Source organism: Arvicanthis niloticus, chromosome X, assembly GCF_011762505.2.
Source record: "Arvicanthis niloticus isolate mArvNil1 chromosome X, mArvNil1.pat.X, whole genome shotgun sequence".
Taxonomy (NCBI): Eukaryota; Metazoa; Chordata; class Mammalia; order Rodentia; family Muridae; genus Arvicanthis; species Arvicanthis niloticus.
This window is the reverse complement of record NC_047679.1, coordinates 48,132,145-48,151,130: the sequence shown is the minus strand read 5'-3', so window position 1 is coordinate 48,151,130 and position 18,986 is coordinate 48,132,145. Positions and strand designations below refer to the sequence as shown.

At 38.7% G+C, this 18,986-nt stretch overlaps 1 protein-coding gene across 2 annotated transcripts in view; it reads left to right on the top strand.

The window, feature by feature from the left end:
• Positions 1–305: 305 nt before the first annotated feature.
• Positions 306–18,986, top strand: part of Pola1 (DNA polymerase alpha 1, catalytic subunit) — a 299,315-nt gene continuing 280,634 nt past the window's right edge. For both annotated transcript variants that reach the window (XM_076918524.1, XM_034486071.2), the window contains exons 1-6: positions 306–429; positions 5,399–5,523; positions 8,369–8,465; positions 10,546–10,626; positions 18,170–18,285; positions 18,744–18,806. In XM_076918524.1, the coding sequence (XP_076774639.1) occupies positions 387–429; positions 5,399–5,523; positions 8,369–8,465; positions 10,546–10,626; positions 18,170–18,285; positions 18,744–18,806 (525 nt within the window). In that variant the 5' untranslated portion in view covers positions 306–386. The remainder of the gene's footprint in view (positions 430–5,398; positions 5,524–8,368; positions 8,466–10,545; positions 10,627–18,169; positions 18,286–18,743; positions 18,807–18,986) is intronic.

Below are 18,986 nucleotides of genomic sequence, written 5' to 3'. Positions count from 1 at the left end.
CGCAGTTCTTTTCCTAGAAAATCATCTCTGGTGACCAGAGAACCCTCTTTCCCATGCATCCTACGGATTTTTTTTAAAAATAGCGTGCATGCGCCTGCGCAGTGTCTTCAAGAGGTTTATTTTCAGTGCCCGACCGCTTCCTTCTTCAGTTTCCCCCCTGTCCTCGCAGAGGTTCCCGCTTTTCATTTGGGGGTCATCACAGGGCGCCAAATGCACTCCCGCGGGAAGACCTGGGGCGGGGCGCGGCGCAGCGCTGTACGTCAGTGGTCTTCCGGGCGGAAGTCCGCAGCCTTCCAGGCCGCTGATTGGCTTTCATACTGGCGCCTATCTTGGCCTCCGCGCCAGTTTCAGGCTGGTTGGCGCGGAATAGGGAAGACTGTGGTACCATGGCGCTGGTGCATGGAGACGACTGCAAACTGGAGACAAGCGGTGAGGGAGGAGCCCATGATCAGGGCACCTGATTGGGAATGTAGGGGTCGCAGCATGATTGAGGGGAACTGAGAATCTCTGCTTTTTATTCTTAAGAAGGTGGCGTGCTTCTGGATCGCCCCTTAGTTCTGTTTGGCCGCCAACTCTAATCATTCTGGGCGGAGACCCTAGGGGTGTGGGACGGGGCTTTCTTTTGGGGTCACTTGCTAAAGGTATTTTGGTTTGGGAGGTTTCCTTCTCTTGTGACAGGTTTCACAGTCGTTGGCTATTTTCATTTTCTTTGATGAGTAGCACGCACGTGCAGGTTACAATTTCATTATTGTAACCCTGTTTCGGCAGGGTTTGCTATCTTGTAGTTGAAACTGTTTCTCTGCTCACTTCCCAGGTGTCGGTTTGAGGGCAAGGGTGGAGCATGCCTTTGCCTCCGTTTCTAGGAAGTCCCAGGAAAATTGTTAGCATTGTCATTGAGGAGAGAGCTGGAAGTGTTGTCACCAGATGCAGATGCATTTTGTTAAGAATTTTTCTAGTTCTACGGGGGAAGTTCTTCAAGTGTTGCATAGAGACAGTGTTCCATTGTAGTCGTTTTGGGTGAAGTTTGTAAAAAAAAAAAAATTATCAGTTGAGTAGCATTTCGGATGCCCTATATATCAGGCAGTCTGTGAGTAGTAATCTTTTATTTCTAGAAGTAGAATACAAAAAATGCAGATGGCCTTGTCTGATTTCTGATTTTAAACGGTGTTCAACTAAAGTATGACTTAACTTCAGTTCTAACTTAAAATCAGATACTTTCTTAGCCTAGCGTCACATGTCCTGTCATTCGGTGTGCATTGCCATTAATGAGATCGTGCTTCCTAATCAGTTTCTTTTGCATTCAGCTAGTTTTAAATCACAGGTTTCAATTTTTCTTAGCCGCCCCCTCCCCCCCCCCCGAGATTATTTTGGAGAGTCGACTGGCTTGGATTACAAGTGGGATGTGGGATGTGGGATGTGAGTACATGAACAGTCTGCAGCCCCTATCAGTCATTTGCTTCTAAGTCCTTTTTTCCCTTTTAAAAAACTGTACTCCATCTGTGAACATCAAGAAATCACTCTTTGGAGGATACTGTGCAATCTTGAGACCCCTCTTAAGTCACAGTGTTGATTAAGTATTTTCTGGGGACTTGTGACTGGAATTTTTCCTTTAGAGCAGACCAAAAGATTGTTATATGGAAGACTGTTGCAGGTTACTGTCTCTGCCCGCTTTGGGGGAGGGTGGAGGTACTCCAAGTGGTGATTTGAAAACAATATTTAAATTTTTGTGTTTTCCCCCATTGTTCCTTTTTTTTTTTTTTTTTTTTCCTAACTCACACAGCATTAGAGACATTGCTTTAAAAAAAAATTCCAGGCTTTTTTATGTTGGAAGGTGGGACACCTGGACAGTGGCAGCAAAATGTAGCAAGGCATGTAATTAGCTGCTATTGTGTATAGAAAGTCACTGGAGGCTTTCCTGGTATATTGGTTTGTTCAGCAAATATTTATTATGCAGGTACTAGGCATAGGCATTCTGCCAGGCTCTGGTATTAGCATGATAGGTAGAATGGTGTGGCTTCCGTCTTCGTGGAGCAGAGAAAGTAAACAGTCATATGTAGTGCCACATTGAATCTTCCCTGAGGAAATTGCTTTAGTTTGCCTTCTGAAGCTAGACCAAAGTGTTGGCTAGGCATGATGTGTGGAATGTATGTATGTGTAGTATACGTTTGATTTTCCTACAACCACACACACACACAACACACACAAGCTCGTACACACACGCATATGCACATGCATCCCCCATACATATGCACATGCACACCAAATTTCTCCTGTATTGCTAAGTACATAATAAGACAGACGTTCTTATTTAATTCTTAATGGGGAAGATGTGTTTTCTCCTTTTCACGAGGGCAAGAGTGTCTTAAAAGGTCTATGAGTAGCTCTTACAAATAGTGTATGAAAAGAGATTGGGAACTTAATGACCAGAAAAGGCATACAGAGGCTCAATCAAGAACCGCTGCAACTACTGGAACCAATTCTAGTTGCTTTAAATAAAAGAAATTTATTAGGGTACTATGTAGTTTACAGAGATCCTGTAGGACTGGGAAACTACTCTGGGGTCTGCTTAGCCAGAAACGGTGATTTCTGTTGTGCCACAAAACTGAGCCAGAGAGGAGGTCATTGCCAACTATGGCAAAACACTCAGATGTCAAATACAGTGTATACCTTAAGATATATTGGACACATTTTTTCAGTTATGTAACAGTTGCTTTTTTTTTGTTTTGCAAACTTGCTTAATATTCTTCCCTTGGAACATTACTCTCTAGTTTAAAATCTGAGCCCCTGTTTGTCATTTGGTAGAGACTAGTTTGCAAGCTCATAGCCTAGCTACAAAGTATCTGGGAAGGAAGACTTAGTTGCAGAAACACCCACTGTAGCAGGTCAAATGGGCTCTGTGAACCCTCAAAACATTACTGAGAGAATTTCTCAGTTTCATATACTGGGCAGCTTAACAAGGTGAACCTGTCATTGAGGCACATACCTACAGTCCTATCACTTTGAAGGCTGGGGCTGGATGACCATAATTTAAGGACATCCTAATTACCTCTCAGAAACAAGTGAAACGAAATAAAACAAGACAGCTCTGTTCACTGTGTAACTGGCTGACTGCTGGTCTCATGTCACCCATTGAAAATGACAGAATTGGGCATCTGTTCCATAATGTCTAGAATCTAGACTCTAGATTGTCCTACTTGCTGTGTATTCTTACAAGGAAATGAGCTTCCACACTGGCTTTGTCTCATTTTCTGGATACATTTTGCACCTTTCTTTGTAACGGCTTAGGTCTCTTCCTCTGTTTCTGACATTTTTTAATCCTGTTTTCTGGTGTTGAAATTCTGCTCTTTTCAGTTTCCTAATGGTTTTTCTCCATTTCCACTGCATTTTAACTTCTTCTATGGCACTATTTTTATATTCTGATCCTAGCCTTAGGTCCTTTTGTGTTACTTGACTCTGATAAACTTGGAGAATGCTGTCTTATTTGCATTTGTATCTCAAACTTTGTATAGTGGCACAGTTGCTCATGGAATAAATCTATTTAAGATCTGGAGAATTTGTGGGGGTGTCAAGGTCTTGAATACACTGAATTTATTTTTAAGGGCTATGCCCGTTTTCATGTATGCCTACTGAAGATCTTTTAAATCGTTTAAATGATACTCAAGATTTTGTGACTGTCATCAAATATCTGCATTCTTTTAATTTTTTCTTAATGCCTTTCTGAAAATGTATTTTAAAGTCAAATGTGAATGTTAAACAGTAGACTGAGATTTTACAGAGATTTCATTTCCAGAAAGCTAGAGAGAAAATAAGATCTCTAATTACACTTTACTTTTAAGATACAGTTTTCAGCAGTTTATTGCCAACATCAGGTACACAAGCTTTAGATCTTATTTTCTGATTCATTCAGACACTTTGTCAAACAGCTTAATGTCACAAAATGGTGTTTTTAGGATTCTTATCAGTTTCTCCTCTTTTGTGATTACTCCTTTTAGTAAATTAATCAATATCGAATAAGATAAAACACTCAATTTCATAGACATGTGTGATAGTCATGCTGAGCTTAAACTCATGGCTTCCAGGAAGTCTTAATTCTGTGGATGAAGTGTGTGTGTGTGTGTGTGTGTCTGTGTGTGTCTGTGTGTCTGTGTGTCTGTGTCTGTCTGTGTCTCTGTGTCTGTTTGTCTGTTGGCCAACTTGTGATGATCCAAAGCATAGATGGGTCAAAAACTGAGTGAATACCAGGGTTTTCTGGTATTTCAATAATTTTGAGAAACCATTATGAATTTTTCCCACTGTCCTATATTGTCATGATCCTCTAAACCCTCTTTTGAAATTCCTTTAGCTAGTCTGTTTCTCTAACATTCCAGGTGCTTCCTGTATATCTCATTACGGCATGTGCTGTTTAACATTGTTTTAGAGCTCCTCAGTATTCATCTCTCATTTTAGACTGTACATTTCTGTGAGTTTAGGGACCCGTATCCCTTTGATCTGTCTTGTAGAATATTATACTTTGCAAAGAACAGATGCTATTTAAATCCTTTTGTTTTGATGATTAGAATACTAAATGTCCTTTTATGACTCACCAGATTGCTCGTGGCCTGTTTTTTTTTCTGATGGAAATGTTAAGTCTGATTTCCATCTTCCATGTTTTTCTACACGATTTTGAGATTTTGCTCCTTTTATGGGGAGACTAGAACTGGTGTGCTGCTTAGTTTTAGCACAAGTAGAATCATCTGTGAAGAGGGAACCTCAAGTTGAAAAAAATGCCTCCAAATCAGATTGGCCTGTAGGCAAGTCTAGGGAGGCATTTTCTTGAGATATGGTCAACTGTGGAGAGGTCCTGGGAGATATAAGAAAAGTAGCTGATTTTTGAGAAGAAATCAATAAGCACATTCATTCCATCATGTTTATTTTTTTATGTTCTTGACTCAAGATTCCTTTTCTGACTTAAGATGAAATAAACCATTTCTTTCCTAAGTTGTTTGTGGCCATTAGTATTTTTTTGTTGTTATCTTTTTTTTTTTTTTTTTTTTGACAGAGTCTCATTGTGTAGTTCTGGCTGTCCTGGAACTCACTATGTAGACCAAGGCTGGCCTGGAACTCACAGTGATTCACCTGCCTTTGTCTCCACAGCACTGGGATTAAAAGAGTGTGCCACTGTGCCTAGCCTTGTGATCAGTGTTTTATCACAACTACAGAGAAGTGAACCAAGATAACTGGCTTCAGCTGTTTTAACTCGAGAAAATTTCTGGAGAGTCACACAATCTTTATATTTGTGAATTACTTTGCATTCTAAAAATACTCATTTGGTTATTATTGTTGAGAAACAATCTTTTGGTATTGAGGGAAGATGGCTGGTAATTTTATAATATCTGATAAACTCGACTTTTTCTTTCAGATGTCTCAGATTCAGGGAGTTTTGTGTCTTCTCGAGCTCGTCGAGAAAAAAAATCAAAGAAAGGACGCCAAGAAGCTTTAGAGAGACTGAAAAAGGCTAAAGCTGGTGAGAAGTGTAAATATGAAGTAAGTAATGTTTTAATCCTGTGTTTTATTTAATTCTCATTCTATAGTCAGTGTTCCTTTCATCACTCCATTAGAAATATTAATCTATTTTAAGTTTTTTTTTTTTTTTTGAATAGGGAAATGAAAGAGAATCTAGGACCTCTTCATGCTAGGCAAGCATTCTACCGCCGAGCTTATTCCTAGGTCTTTTTTCACTTTGTGTTTTGAGATTGAAGCTCATTAAATGGCTGTGATCGTCTTGAACTTGCAATAATAATGCCTCAGTTTCCATAGCAGGTAGAATTACAAGCCCCTCTCACTGGGACTGGCTCACGCTTCTTACAACATAATAGTGAACAAATGTGACCATAAGGTAGATTTGCAGATTATGGAGAATACTAGACCCTTTAAAGTTGTAAGGAGCTTTGCATACCATTGTAAGTGAAAGTAGTTGGTATATTTTCCCTTATTTAGTATACTGCATGCTCTTTTGCCTAAGGGAAATGGTGTTTTTACTTTCATGATATTAAGTAGTCTAGCTAAGCACCTTCTTAGAATTGTTCTTAAGTTCATTTGCTAAGGGAGTGGTGATGGAGATTTGGGCCTTATTTCTTCCTGTTGGTAAGATGGAATGGATATTCTGGATATTCTTGGCAGGTTTTTTTGTTTGTTTGTTTGTTTGTTTGTTTGTCGAGACAGTGTTTCTCTGTATAGCCTTGGCTGTCCTGGAACTCACTCTGTAGACCAGGCTGGCCTTGAACTCAGAAATCCTCCTGCCTCTGCCTCCTAAGTGCTGGGATCAAAGGCGTGCGCCACCACTGCCCAGCTGGCAGTTCTTTTTTTTAATGGCCTGTAGGTCAAAATCAGAATGCACAACATTGTCTAGCCTTACCTTCCACACTCTGTGTATCTTAACCATCAATGCTAGAAAGAGATAAACAAACACTAGAAGATAATAGCAGCTAATATACTTTGAGTTCACACACCATTCTTTTATTTTATATTTTTTAACACACACCATTCTAAGTACTTTTACCAATATGCTTTTCATTTAATCTTCTCAGTGACCATATGCGATAGATAGTATGATTAACAACACTTTGCAGGTGAAGTAGCACGGGAAGGTTAGTGAGGTCCTAGTGACAGAGTCCTTATTTGAACCTAGGTGATCTTGCTTGGGAATATTCACATTTAATACTGGCCTGTATTATATTGTGAGGATTAGGCAAATAGAAAGGATTTTCAAGTTAAGTGAGGCTCCAGGAACATAAGGAGTTGTCAGAAAGACTACAGTCAAGCAGGAGTAAAGCATTTTAAAAAAAAATTTTCAAGACAGGGTTTCTCTGTGTAGTCCTGGCTGTCCTGGAACTCACTGTGTATGTCAGACTGGCTTCAAACTCACAGAGATCCACCTGCTTCTGCCTCCCAAGTGCTGGGATTAAAAGCATGCACCATCATGCAGAGTGGTGCATTTTTTTAATGTAGGCATTTCTATAAAGGAGTTCTTTGGGGCCTTTCAGATGTTTATGTTATGTGAGTGAGTCCCTTTTATGCATGGTATTATTAATCATATATCTGAGTAGTAGCAGCATGCTTTTTTTTCTTAAGATAGTCTGCTGTACTGGGGATATGACTCACTGGTAGATTGCTTGCCTAACAAGAGCAAAGCCCAGGGTTTTATCCTCAGGAACCCCACACGCAGAAGATAGAGTAAAAAGTTTCCTCATATCTTTAAAAAAATATGTATATGTGTATGTATGTGCCTGTGTCTTTTTACACACATGTATGCAGATGCCCCTGGAGGCCACAAGAGGGTGTTGGATCCCTTGGAGCAAGAGTTATAGGTGGTTCTGTTGTGGGTGCTGGGAACTGAACTCTGATCTTAAGCATTGATCTATGTTTCTTTAACTCCATCTTACACTTTTCCTGTGTAGTGGAAATCCAGTTGGCTGTTTATTGCTAGGCTCTCAAGTCTTCTGTTGAAGTTTTTCCCTAAGGTCTTAGCTTTTCTGGTACAGTTGGTTGTTTCTTCTTTAAAAAGGCAGACACCTAAGGAGGGGGCAATTTTAAATGAGGTATTTATAAACTATTGATAACCAGTCTGCCATATACTCAGTCTGGCAGGTCAGTGGCTTGCCACATGGGTAGCTGTAACACTAGTGTGCATCTGTCCCATTTATTACTTTTACTGTGTAGAGGTGGGTCAAGTTGCTCAGGCCCTCTGGCAGTCAGACAGCCAGTGTGATTTGAGAACTCACTCCATACACTTTTAAGACTTGAAGTTCAGTGAGGATTAGTTATGTAAGACAAATAGATGACTTAAAAACCATTTATTCTTTGCCTACAGAATATAGAGTGAATTTTGTTTTGCTCATTTTTGGAGGGGATGAGTAAGGTATTTCTTTTGAATTTTATTTAATTAGTTGAACCATTACTAAAATTAGTGTCTTTGCAGGGCATTCATCAGTTAGTGGTGAATGGGTGTGGTGTGCCTTATGAATTTGTTAACTATAGGAAAAACTAGGTTAGAAATTATGTGAACAATCCCCAAAGCAGCTAATGAAGAGTTGGCTATAATTCAGTTTGTTTTTTATGGAATAGATGAGTAATTGGTGGTGTGACAAGTATATTATGCTAATGGAGTCATTTAATATCTTATGTTAACACCCACCTAAAAGGAATACTAAGTTAATTGATGTCTATTTAAGGAAAACCCTGCGGTGGTGTTGAATGTCAGAACTCATGATTTGGTTGCAGCTACTCCATCAGGCTGCCATTCCAGTTTCAATTTGATAATTTTTTTTCATCAGAATTGTTTAACACTTTCACTCCATTTGAAGCTTTTTCATAAACTTTGCAATGGCAGATTGAGGACCTCACAAGTGTTTATGAAGAAGTTGATGAAGAGCAGTATTCGAAACTGGTTCAGGCACGTCAGGATGATGACTGGATCGTGGATGACGGTATGTGGGAGGAAATTGCCTGCTAGGCACTGTGGTACTTCTTGATTGTCATGTAGGGCATTTGCTATGCCTGAGGAGACGTGAGGCATTTTCATTAGTTACCTTTCTCTTTGCTGTGATAAAATACTTGATGAAAACAACTTAAGGAAGGAAAGATTTATTTAGATCACAGTTGGAGGCTATGTATAGTTCATCATTCTTGGGCAGGCATGGTGGCAGAAGTGACATTGTATCTGCAGTCAGGAAGTAGAGAGGAATGCTTTGTGCTCAGTTTGCTTCCTTCCACTTATTCAGTCCAAGGTCCCTGTCCATGGACTGGCTCTACCTGCACTTAAGATGGGTCTGCCCACCTTAGTTAGCCTTAATAGATAACCTTCCATAGGCTTGCCCAGAGGCTTATCTACTTAGATGCTTCTGGATCCTGTCAGTTTGGTTGACAGTCAGTATACACTATCATAGCATTGCTAGAGTCACATTTATGTTTCAGTTTTCTTTAGTTATTTGAAGATGAAGCATAAAAATAAGAAGTTGATCAGAGAATCCTTTAGAACAACAGTTGTCAACCTGTGGGGCACAACCCCTTTGGGGTCTCATCAGATATTCTGCTTATCAGATATTTATATTATGGTTCATGACAGTAGCAAAATTACAGTTATGAAGTAGCAGTGAAAGTAATTTTGTGGTTCAGGGGTCAACATAACATGAGGAATTGTATTAAAGTATTGCAGTATTAGGAAGGGTGAGAACCACTGCTTTAGAAAATACAGACACATACCCGAGAATAAATCCTTTAGGATGTGACCATGTAAGAATTGAGAGGGAAGGCTTGGGTACTAAGTTTAATCATCAGTGCCCCTCTAAAAGAGGAATAGTGAGGAACAGTCCCATAGCTGGTTAAATTAAGGGATAAACTTTAGGTTCTATCTTTTCCACTTTGCAACTAGCCTTGGGTAAGTCAGTTAATATCATTAAGCCACAAGTTTTCTGCCTATGATATGGAGGTAGAGACTATCTTTCAGAGTTGCTCTCAAGAGTTGCTTTCACACCACAGGGTAAACTGAGACAGGCAACCATTGAGGGGGTCAGTGTTGAGAGCAGCTGACAAGGGTGGATCCAGATACCTACAGGGGCTGCTGCCAAAGGCAGCCAGTGATTAGAGAAGTTAACTACTTGGAGCTAGTGAGAAAGAGGAAGAAAGAAAACAGGCAGGCGTGCACGTGTGCGCGCACATACATTGAGTGGATAAAACAAAAGATAGTTCAATAACTTCATACATACAAACATACATATAGACCTATAGACAAACATATATACACACACATAGAGTGGTTAAAGCAAAGCAAGTAGACTCTAAAAATTTCATACACACACACACACACACACACACACACACACACACACAGTGTGTTTTTTTTTAAACTTTATGATTCTTTTCAAGTTTTACATCATATACCCCAGTCTCGCTCATCTCTCTGTCCCCTCATATCTACCCTTTGCTCTTGCAATTTTTCCTCCTAAAATAAAAAAAGCACATTGTCAACGGCCATAACAACAAAAACAAAGCACAGAAAACATCTCATCGAGGAAGGTGCAATGTGTCACAATGTGTCCCATAGTATATCCTTCTGTCCACACTTCTTCACTTGCAAATGTTCATTGCAATGTGTTGATCTGTTTCAAGATCTCTGGCTTCTGTGACACTACCAATATTGGGTCCTCACCAATTAACCTCCTGGCTATCCTGTGGTTGCCCTGTGTGGTGGAGATCCTGCAGCTTTGGGTCAGCAGGATTGGCCTTAGGCATGCCAAGAGGCTTATCTTTTAGGTACTTCTGGATCGTGTCAGTTTGGGTGACAGTCTGTATACAGTGTCTTATTGTTCACCTTTTTCAGTTTTTTGTTACACTGAAGTAGCTTTTCATTCTGTAGCCCAGGCTGTCCTCCACCTCATTTTGTCATTCTAGCTGGACTCAAACTTGTAATCCTCCTGCCTTAGCTTCTTGAGTGCTGAGATTACAGGTATGCCCAGCTTTTGGCTACTTTTAGAAACTTGATTCCAATATTAAATTTCATTCTTTTAGATGGTACCGGCTATGTGGAAGATGGCAGAGAGATTTTTGATGATGACCTTGAGGATGATGCACTTGACACCTGTGGGAAAGGTACCTATCTTTTGTTTTGAAAAATTACATTTTGAGATTTAAATAATTGTCTAAAATTTGAAATGACTTGGTATTCTGATACAGTCTGTCTTTGAGAATATGTTCTAATAGAGAAAAAGTTGGTTTGGATGTTACCTGTAAGAAGCAAAAATTTTAGCAGGAAATAAAGTTTTATGTTCCCATTATCTGAAGACGTTGATCTTTTACTTATGTTAAAAAATTTCAGTTCTTTTTTTAGAATTGCAGATTTTGAGGGATGCAACAACAAGTAATGCCTTTTAATTCCTACTGAGTTGATATACCTAGATTATTAGCGCTTTAATAATTGTATAGTAGAAAAATGAAGTTTAGCTTGTCCAACATGTGTCCCAGGGTAGCAATGAAGGCATCCCAATACTAAAATGTAAACTTCCTTAAAACACGATGCTTCTTGTCGTTGTTGGCTTGAGTGTGGTTGTCAATAGTAAATTTTGTGCATTATAACATCATGTAGGTTGCTGTCCCAAGAGGCTGAATGAGCCTTCTGGGGAACCAATTTGCTTTCATTGAAATTTTACATGATATAACCCTCACTTTGCTTTAACATTTGGTTCCTTTCCCTTTTCCTAACCACATATATGAAGACTTATGTGGTTAGGTTTTTAAACTTCAGTAGTAGCTTCCTAAGAATAAGGATGTTTGTCTGCTTAACCACAGCTTCATTTTCACGGTATTATCCAATATGTTGTCTATAGGAAAATAATTCCACGTAGCTCAGCAACATCTTTTATAATTAAAAGTATTTAGATATTTATTTCATGTGTGGGGAGAGAGGGAGGGAGCGGGATGGAAGGAGAGGGGTGCCCTGGCATGTCTGGTGTGCTACAGTGTGTGTGGAGGTCAGAAGAGTTTTGGGAGTTGGTTCTCTCTTTCCACCTTGCTTTGAGGCAGGATCTTTCTTGTTCTGTTGATGCTCTGCTGTGAAAGTCCAGCCTAGCTAAACTTGAGCATAGTTGATTCTCCTATCTTAGCCTCCCTTCTGGTTGTAGGAGCACTAGAATTACAAAGGCATGCCGCCCCAACACAGTTTTTTTCTTAAAACCTGGATTCCAGGGACCAAGCTCAGGGTGTCAGGCTTGCTCAGCAAGTCAGCAAGTGCTGTCACCTGCTGAGCCATCTCCCTGGCTCCCATAAATTTTTTAAGGTGCAGAAAGGACATAAAAACTAAATTAAATTTCATTATTATTGATAGTAAGTTTGATTTATTGGTTAAGATGTCAGATTATATGCAAAACTTCATCTCTCCCTTTGTAAGTAAGATACAGGATGATTTTAAGCCATGTAGATTGTATATATTCCGTTTCCTCACAAAAGTTTACCCACTGCTGTGAGTGGGCATTGGTGATCTTATTTTATTTTTAAATTATCCTTTTAATTACTTTTTAAGTTGAGGTCTTGCCATGTTGCTCAGGCTACTATCGAACTCATGGACTCAAGCGATTCTTCTGCTTTATTTAGCCTCATGTGTTCATTAATCATTAAGCATATCACTGTACCCAGCTTCTCTCTTTTTTTTTAATATCATGTTGAAGCTGTGTATTCCTAAGAACCTCACTATTAAAGTTCAGTGGCCGTTATCATGTTTCCTTTTGTGTATGTGGGCTGCTGAGCACATGTGTGTGGGTGGGTGTGCCAATGGCCAGAGATTCTTTTAGACAGGGTCTGAAGTCTGCTGATTTTGGCTATGCTGGCCATCCAGTAGACTCCCTGAATCCACTCATCTGTCCATCAGAACTTGAGTTACAGGCATGCAAGGCTACCTGGTTATTACTAAGGTGCTTGAGATTTAAACTCAGGTCATCTTGCTTTCATAGCCATTGGTTTTACTCACTAGGCCATTTCCCCAGCCTGTCATTTTTCCTTTTGAGGTTGAGATTTGTTCAGTGGAGTCCCTTTAAGCATCCTTTTACAGGATTCTACCAGTCTTTGAGCATTCCCTTGCTTTTAGTGCCAAAATGGTGTTTCAGGCTTATCTTGTACTCTCCTGTCATAAACCTGGAATTGGCTGTTTCTCCCTAGAATCTTAATTCCTTTTACGTGGGGAATTGTATTTAGATCTGGGGACTGGATATGCTCATTGGTGCTGAGGTGTAGAGACTATGCTTGAATTAGGGCAGTGTTGTTAATTGTATCATCTTGACCTGGTCTTATCACCTGATCTTAGTTTTGCCAGCTGTGTAGTAGGAAGTTGGAATGGACAGGAAACATCTCAGAGAAAAGACCTATGTCCCACTTGCTCCAGTGTTGATCACACACCATAGCCAGTACAAAGAAAGTATGCAGTATTTCTTGAATGTATTTCCATGATTGTATTTTTCTCTCTTCTTGATTAGATAGCAGTGAAGAGAAGATTTGACATTCTAGAAATCAGCTAGTCTTAGAAAGTTTTACTTCATGTTTCGCCACCCCCACCCCCACCATGCCTACAGCTCACCACCGTCTTTTGCCAGAAGCCTGGTAAGATCACAAGAGTGTATAAAGGGAAATAGAATCCAAAAATTTACTTTACAATGTACAAAAAAGTTACAGAATTTTGGCTAGAAGAAAAAGGTCAACTCTGTTTGAAAACACCTCATCATGGATTGGCTTGCATACCATAGAGGTAGGAAAATATTATCAAGTACTTACTTTGCAATGAAAAGAAGACAGTGAGAAATCACAGTAAAACAAAGCCAGCACTAAACTGTGGACGAATTTCACATCAATATTTACTTATACTTTTTCTTCCTGTATTTCTGTATAAATCTTACTAACCTTTAGTGGTGAGATTAAAGGCTTCTCATGAAGCCTTTCTTTCTTTCTTTTTTTTTTTTATTTACACCTCTATTGACCTCTTCTGTACTTTTTGTTTTGTTTGTTTTCAAGACAGGTTTTCTTTGTGTAGCCTTGGTTGTCCTAGAATTGTTTCTGTAGACCAGGCTGGCCTTGAACTCACAGAGACAGACCTGCCTGTCTCTGCCTCCAGAGTGCTGAGATTAAAGGTTTGCTCCACCACCACCAGTCATCTATACTCAGTCTTAAAGCCTGAGTTTTGTTTACCAGCATTTAAACATTGCTCCAAATGATGTCAATGAAAATTTAAAGATCTTCATGTAACTTCTCTTGTCTTAAAGTTTTTACAAGTGGCCTACAGTTTTCACAGTCCAGGCACATGGAAAATATATTAAAATGCATTTATGGTTCATAACTTTTAGTAAATTTGCAATGTATACAACCATTTCCACTATGCAATTTCAGAATGGCTTCATGTTAGGTGTGAGCTCAATACTCATTAAGCAGTATTCCTTCAGTGCTTGGCAGCCATTGATTTACTTTATGTCATTGGATTTGCTTATCCTATTAGGACATTTCATATAAATGGAATCATAATTGACCATTTGGGTCTGGCTTCTTTGACTTAGCATAAGGTTGTTAATTTCATTCATGTTAGAGCATATGCTAGTACTTTCTTTTTATGAATAAATAATATACTGTTATAGTTGTATATACCATATTTTATTTATCTCTTCTTTAGCTGGGTACCTGTGTTGTTTCCATATTTTTTATTGTTCTTACTGAAACTCTAAGCAGTTGTGTTCATGTTTTTGCTTGAACAATTTTATTTATTTGGGGAGGGCTATTTACCAAGAATTTTGTGCATTTTGATTTATTTTTGTTAAATAAAATGATAATGCCTATAGTTATTTTTTGCTTAGCAAAGTACTCTGAAAATCACTCTAGTGTGATACATAGAGTATATAGAAATCTTTCCTTTGTGTTTATATAGCTGTGAAGAATCATGTGGGCGCTTCAGAGTTTAAGTTTTCACTAATTACAATGAACTTCTTGGAAGAACACTTATTTTTAATAATTTATTACAAATAGTACAACATCCAATAACTCTGTGCCTTTCTCAGGAAAAATTTCTAGATGTGAGGTTGCTGGCTTGGAGAGTAAGTGTACATGAAAACTTTGTTTTTAAAATTATCTTAAATTTTTTTAAAGATTTATTTCAAGTTTTATGAGTATTTTGTCTGCATGTATGTATGTGTACCATGTGCATGCCTGATGCCCATGGAAAGCAGAAGCAGGCATTAGATTCCCTGGAACTGGAGTTATAAATGGTTATGAGCTACCATGTAGATGCTGGGAACTAAATTTTGTATTCTTCAAGAATAACAAGTGTTTTTAACCTCTAAGCCAGCTCTCCAACCCCTATCTTTGTTTTCATTTTTTTATGTTTGTGTTTTGTCTACATGTATGTCTGTACCAAATATGTGTCTAGTGCCCACAGAGGCCCGAAGAGGCCATAGGATTCCCTGGGACTAGAGTTATACATATGGTTGTGAGCCATCATGTAAGTGCTGGAAATTGAACTTGGGTTCTTTGGAAAACAGCCAGTGCCTTTAATACATCTCTTGACCTCTGTGGGTTTTTAAAAAAATACTTAGGCACTCATTAGGTAGCACAGACTATTTTTGAACTCACGATCCTCTTCTGTGGGGTTCTTGAGTCCTCCAGTCCCAGCTTCTTGAGTATTAGGATTATATCCCTGAGCCACTATGCCCAACTTATGTTCTTCATAGGAATTAGACAGTTTCATTAACAGTGTACAAGTGTCTGCTTTCCCAAAGTGTGGCTAAGTAACATTGTATTGTCAAGCTTTTTGAGATTCTGGTACTCTGATCTGTGAGAAATAATATCTCTGTAATTTTCATTTACAGTTTTACATATGAAGTTGAGGATTTTTAAGTAAAATTTAACTCGTGTTTATTGACCACTTTCTCTTGAATTTTGGCCTTAAGTTGGTTTATCCTTTATCCATGATACATATTGAAGAAACTTTTTCTGTTTTTTTAAAAATGTTATTTCTCATGTAGTTGAATTTATTACTCTTTTTTTTCTACAAGTGGATTTTTGAATTACAGTGTTGACAATAGGTAGGTTGCAAAGAATTAAGGTCTTCTTTGTGTCCCAACCCCAGAGAAGAAGGGGAAAGATTGTAGGAGTCAGTAGGGTTGGAGGACCTGAGACACATGGCCTACTGAATCACCTAAGCAGGCTTCACATGGGCTCACAGAGACTGAAGTGGGAAGCATAGGGCCTGCATGGGTCTCCATAGGTTTTATGTGTGTATGTGTGTGTGTGTGTGTGTGTGTATGTGTGTATGTGTGTATGTGTGTGTATGTATGTGTGTTATGGCTCTTAGCTTGGTGTTCTTGTGGGACTCCTAACAGTAGGAGCTGGTGTATCTCTGACTGCTCTTGGGACTCTTTTCCTTCTGTTGGGCTGCCTTGGTCAGCCTCTATAGGAGGGCTTTTGCCTTGTCTTACTGAATTTTGTTTTGTCCTGTTTGGCTGTCATAATCTTGGAAGGCTGCTCTTTTCTGAAGAGGAAAGGAGGGGGAATGGATCTGTGGGAAGAAAGGAGGTAGGGAGAGTTGGGAGGAGTGGAGGGAGGAAATTATGGTTGGGATTTATTATATGAGGGAAGAATCTATTTTCAATAAAAAACAAAAACAAACAAAATCAAAACCAAACTACCACCAATAGCAAAATCTTCCAAAACTACTCTACCCCTAACTAAGGAGATATTGGCAGTTGACGAGTGCTGAAGGAGGGAGACTCACTTTCTTTGGGAAATGGCTACTGATAGCTTGTCTGTGCTCCAGTGGATGGTCTCATACTGATGCACATATAGGCAGCACTAATTTGACTCCGTGGTTATAGTAGAAAAGGACAGGAAATTGGGAGAGAGTTGTATTGGAGGAGCTGGGGGAAAGTTGGGGCAAGGGAGTTAAGGAGTAGATATCATCAAAGTATATTGTTTACATAGGAAAATTTTGCCTGGGTATGGTGGTTTTATGCCTTGAATCCAAGCTCTGGGCAGGCAAAGGCATGCTGATCTCTGAGTTCCAGGACAGCCTTGTCTATAGAGTGAGTTCTGGGCAGCCAAGTTACACACAGAAACCCTGTATTGAAAAAACCAAAGCTGGGCAGTGGTGGCGCACGCCTTTAATCCCAGCACTTGGGAGGCAGAGGCAGGTGGATTTCTGAGCTAGAGGCCATCCTGGTCTACAGAGTGAGTTCCAGGACAGCCAGGGCTACACAGAGAAACCCTGTCTCGAAAAACCCACACACACAAAAAGAAAAAACCAAAAAAAATTAAAAATTTTTGAAAAATTATAAAATAAAATATTATTAAAAATTTTGAGCATTTCCTAAAAATACTTGTGTAATTTTATTTTTAAATTTGTCATGAGCCGGGCAGTGGTGGCGCACGCCTTTAATCCCAGCACTTGGGAGGCAGAGGCAGGAGGATTTCTTAGTTCGAGGCCAGCCTGGTCTACAGAGTGAGTTCCAGGACAGCCAGGGATACACAGAGAAACCCTGTCTCGAAAAAACCAAAAAAAAAAAAAATGTCATGTTGGTGTTAATACTGTTTTACTGCTCTAAAATGGTTAGTGGACACTGCTAATTGACAAATCAAGTAATTTGAGTAGCCACTTTATTATATAGTAAAATTTCTTTTTTGTTTTTTCTTTTTAAAATTTTTTTTATTGGATATTTTATTTACATTTCAGATGTTATCCCCTTACTCCATTTCCCCACCCCCTACCCCCAACAGTAAATTTTCTTAAGTGATTGGGTTGTTCTTTAGACTTTTGTTTTTATGAAGCAGAGTTTATTAAAAGAAAATTTTAATATTAAGAACAGGGATTAATAGAAAGCAAGATACTTGGAAAGAGTAAGACATACTCAACTGTGCATATGGGCTTCTCAGTAGAATCACACCTTTCTTTAGACTTTTCTATGTAATCTAGTCTGTATATTGCTACTATACTGTTTTAACTAGTCATTCTAGTTTCTCTAAAGATTTACATTATTTTGGAGTGAATCAGAAAGTGATATTAAAATGGACAGTATTAGGAAAGTTCATAGATGATTTAGTCATACCCACAAGGGAAGACAGAAGACAAAAGTTCTCTTGGAATGAGCAAGTGAGCTTGTGCCATTCAGTTTGATACAGCATAGAGCATGTGTCCAGTTGTTAATGGTTGCAGACTAGTTGTATAGTCTTATTTTTGTAGGAAGCAAGAAAAAAACCATCCCAACTTTTCAAAAGCCATGCATTCACATTAACAACTAGTCACACCTACCTCTCCATGATACTTAATTTATTATATTTCATTGCTTTTTATAACTTAGCCCTGAGATTTTTTTTCAATTTATGCCATTTAAAAGATTCTTTGCTCTACACTTTGTCCCCTCATTTGGGGGAAGAGGGATGGGCTGGGGGGCCAGTTCCAGAGGGGAAACCAGGAAAGGGGATAACATTTGAAATGTAAATACAGAAAATATCCAATTAAAAAAAAGATTCTTTGCTTTGTACCTTGTGCAGAATTTTCCAATTTTGTGTTTTTAATTTATTTTCTTCTTAAATTTTCATATGTACATAATGAATGACTGAGTAGGCTTTAGTTTTCTATCCAGTGTAAGTTCCTAAATACTTTCTTTTTCAATAGGAAGTGATGGCAAAGCACACAGAAAGGACAGGAAGGATATAAAGAAACCTTCAGTAACAAAACCAAACAATATCAAGGCAATGTTCATTGCTAGTGCTGGGAAGAAAACTACAGATGTGAGTCTCATGTTTCCTTATATAAAGTGGTTTTTCCCTCTGTGAAATGAATTTAATTTTTGGTTGCACAAATGGTATGTGTTGAATACATATTTCAGTAACATTCTATGAATTGCACTTAGTAAGATGAATTTAGGTATTATATGAATATAGGTACCACAGTGGTTTGAACTTAGGAGACAAAAGAAAATTGAATAGAAAAGCTGAAATGACAGTATGTTTAATTTTAGTGACAAGCAAGAAAATCACAGAGTAAAAATGAAAATAGAGGCTGAGAGTATAAATTTAAAAATTGAATATGCACAAGTGCTTGTTAAAGTCTGAATAGTAGATGAGAGTGAGCACCGAAGGAATGATAGGGTTAAGTGCTTCCTTTCAGAGATGGATGCATGGTCTGCATGAAAGTTCAAATTGGAATGTGCTCATTTGATTTTTTTCTATTTTTAAATAATATACAGAAAGCAGTAGACTTGTCCAAGGATGATCTGCTAGGTGACATTCTACTGGATCTGAACACTGAGGTAAGTGAATTAATTTCCTGGAGTAGTAAAATACATAGGGAACATAGGCTAAAGAAACAGTTCACTAATTGTACAAACAAGACTATCACTGAAAAGAAAACGTACTGGTATGTCAGCACGCATGCACACACACACACACACACACACACAACCCCCTCCCACCCCAACCCACACAAAGAA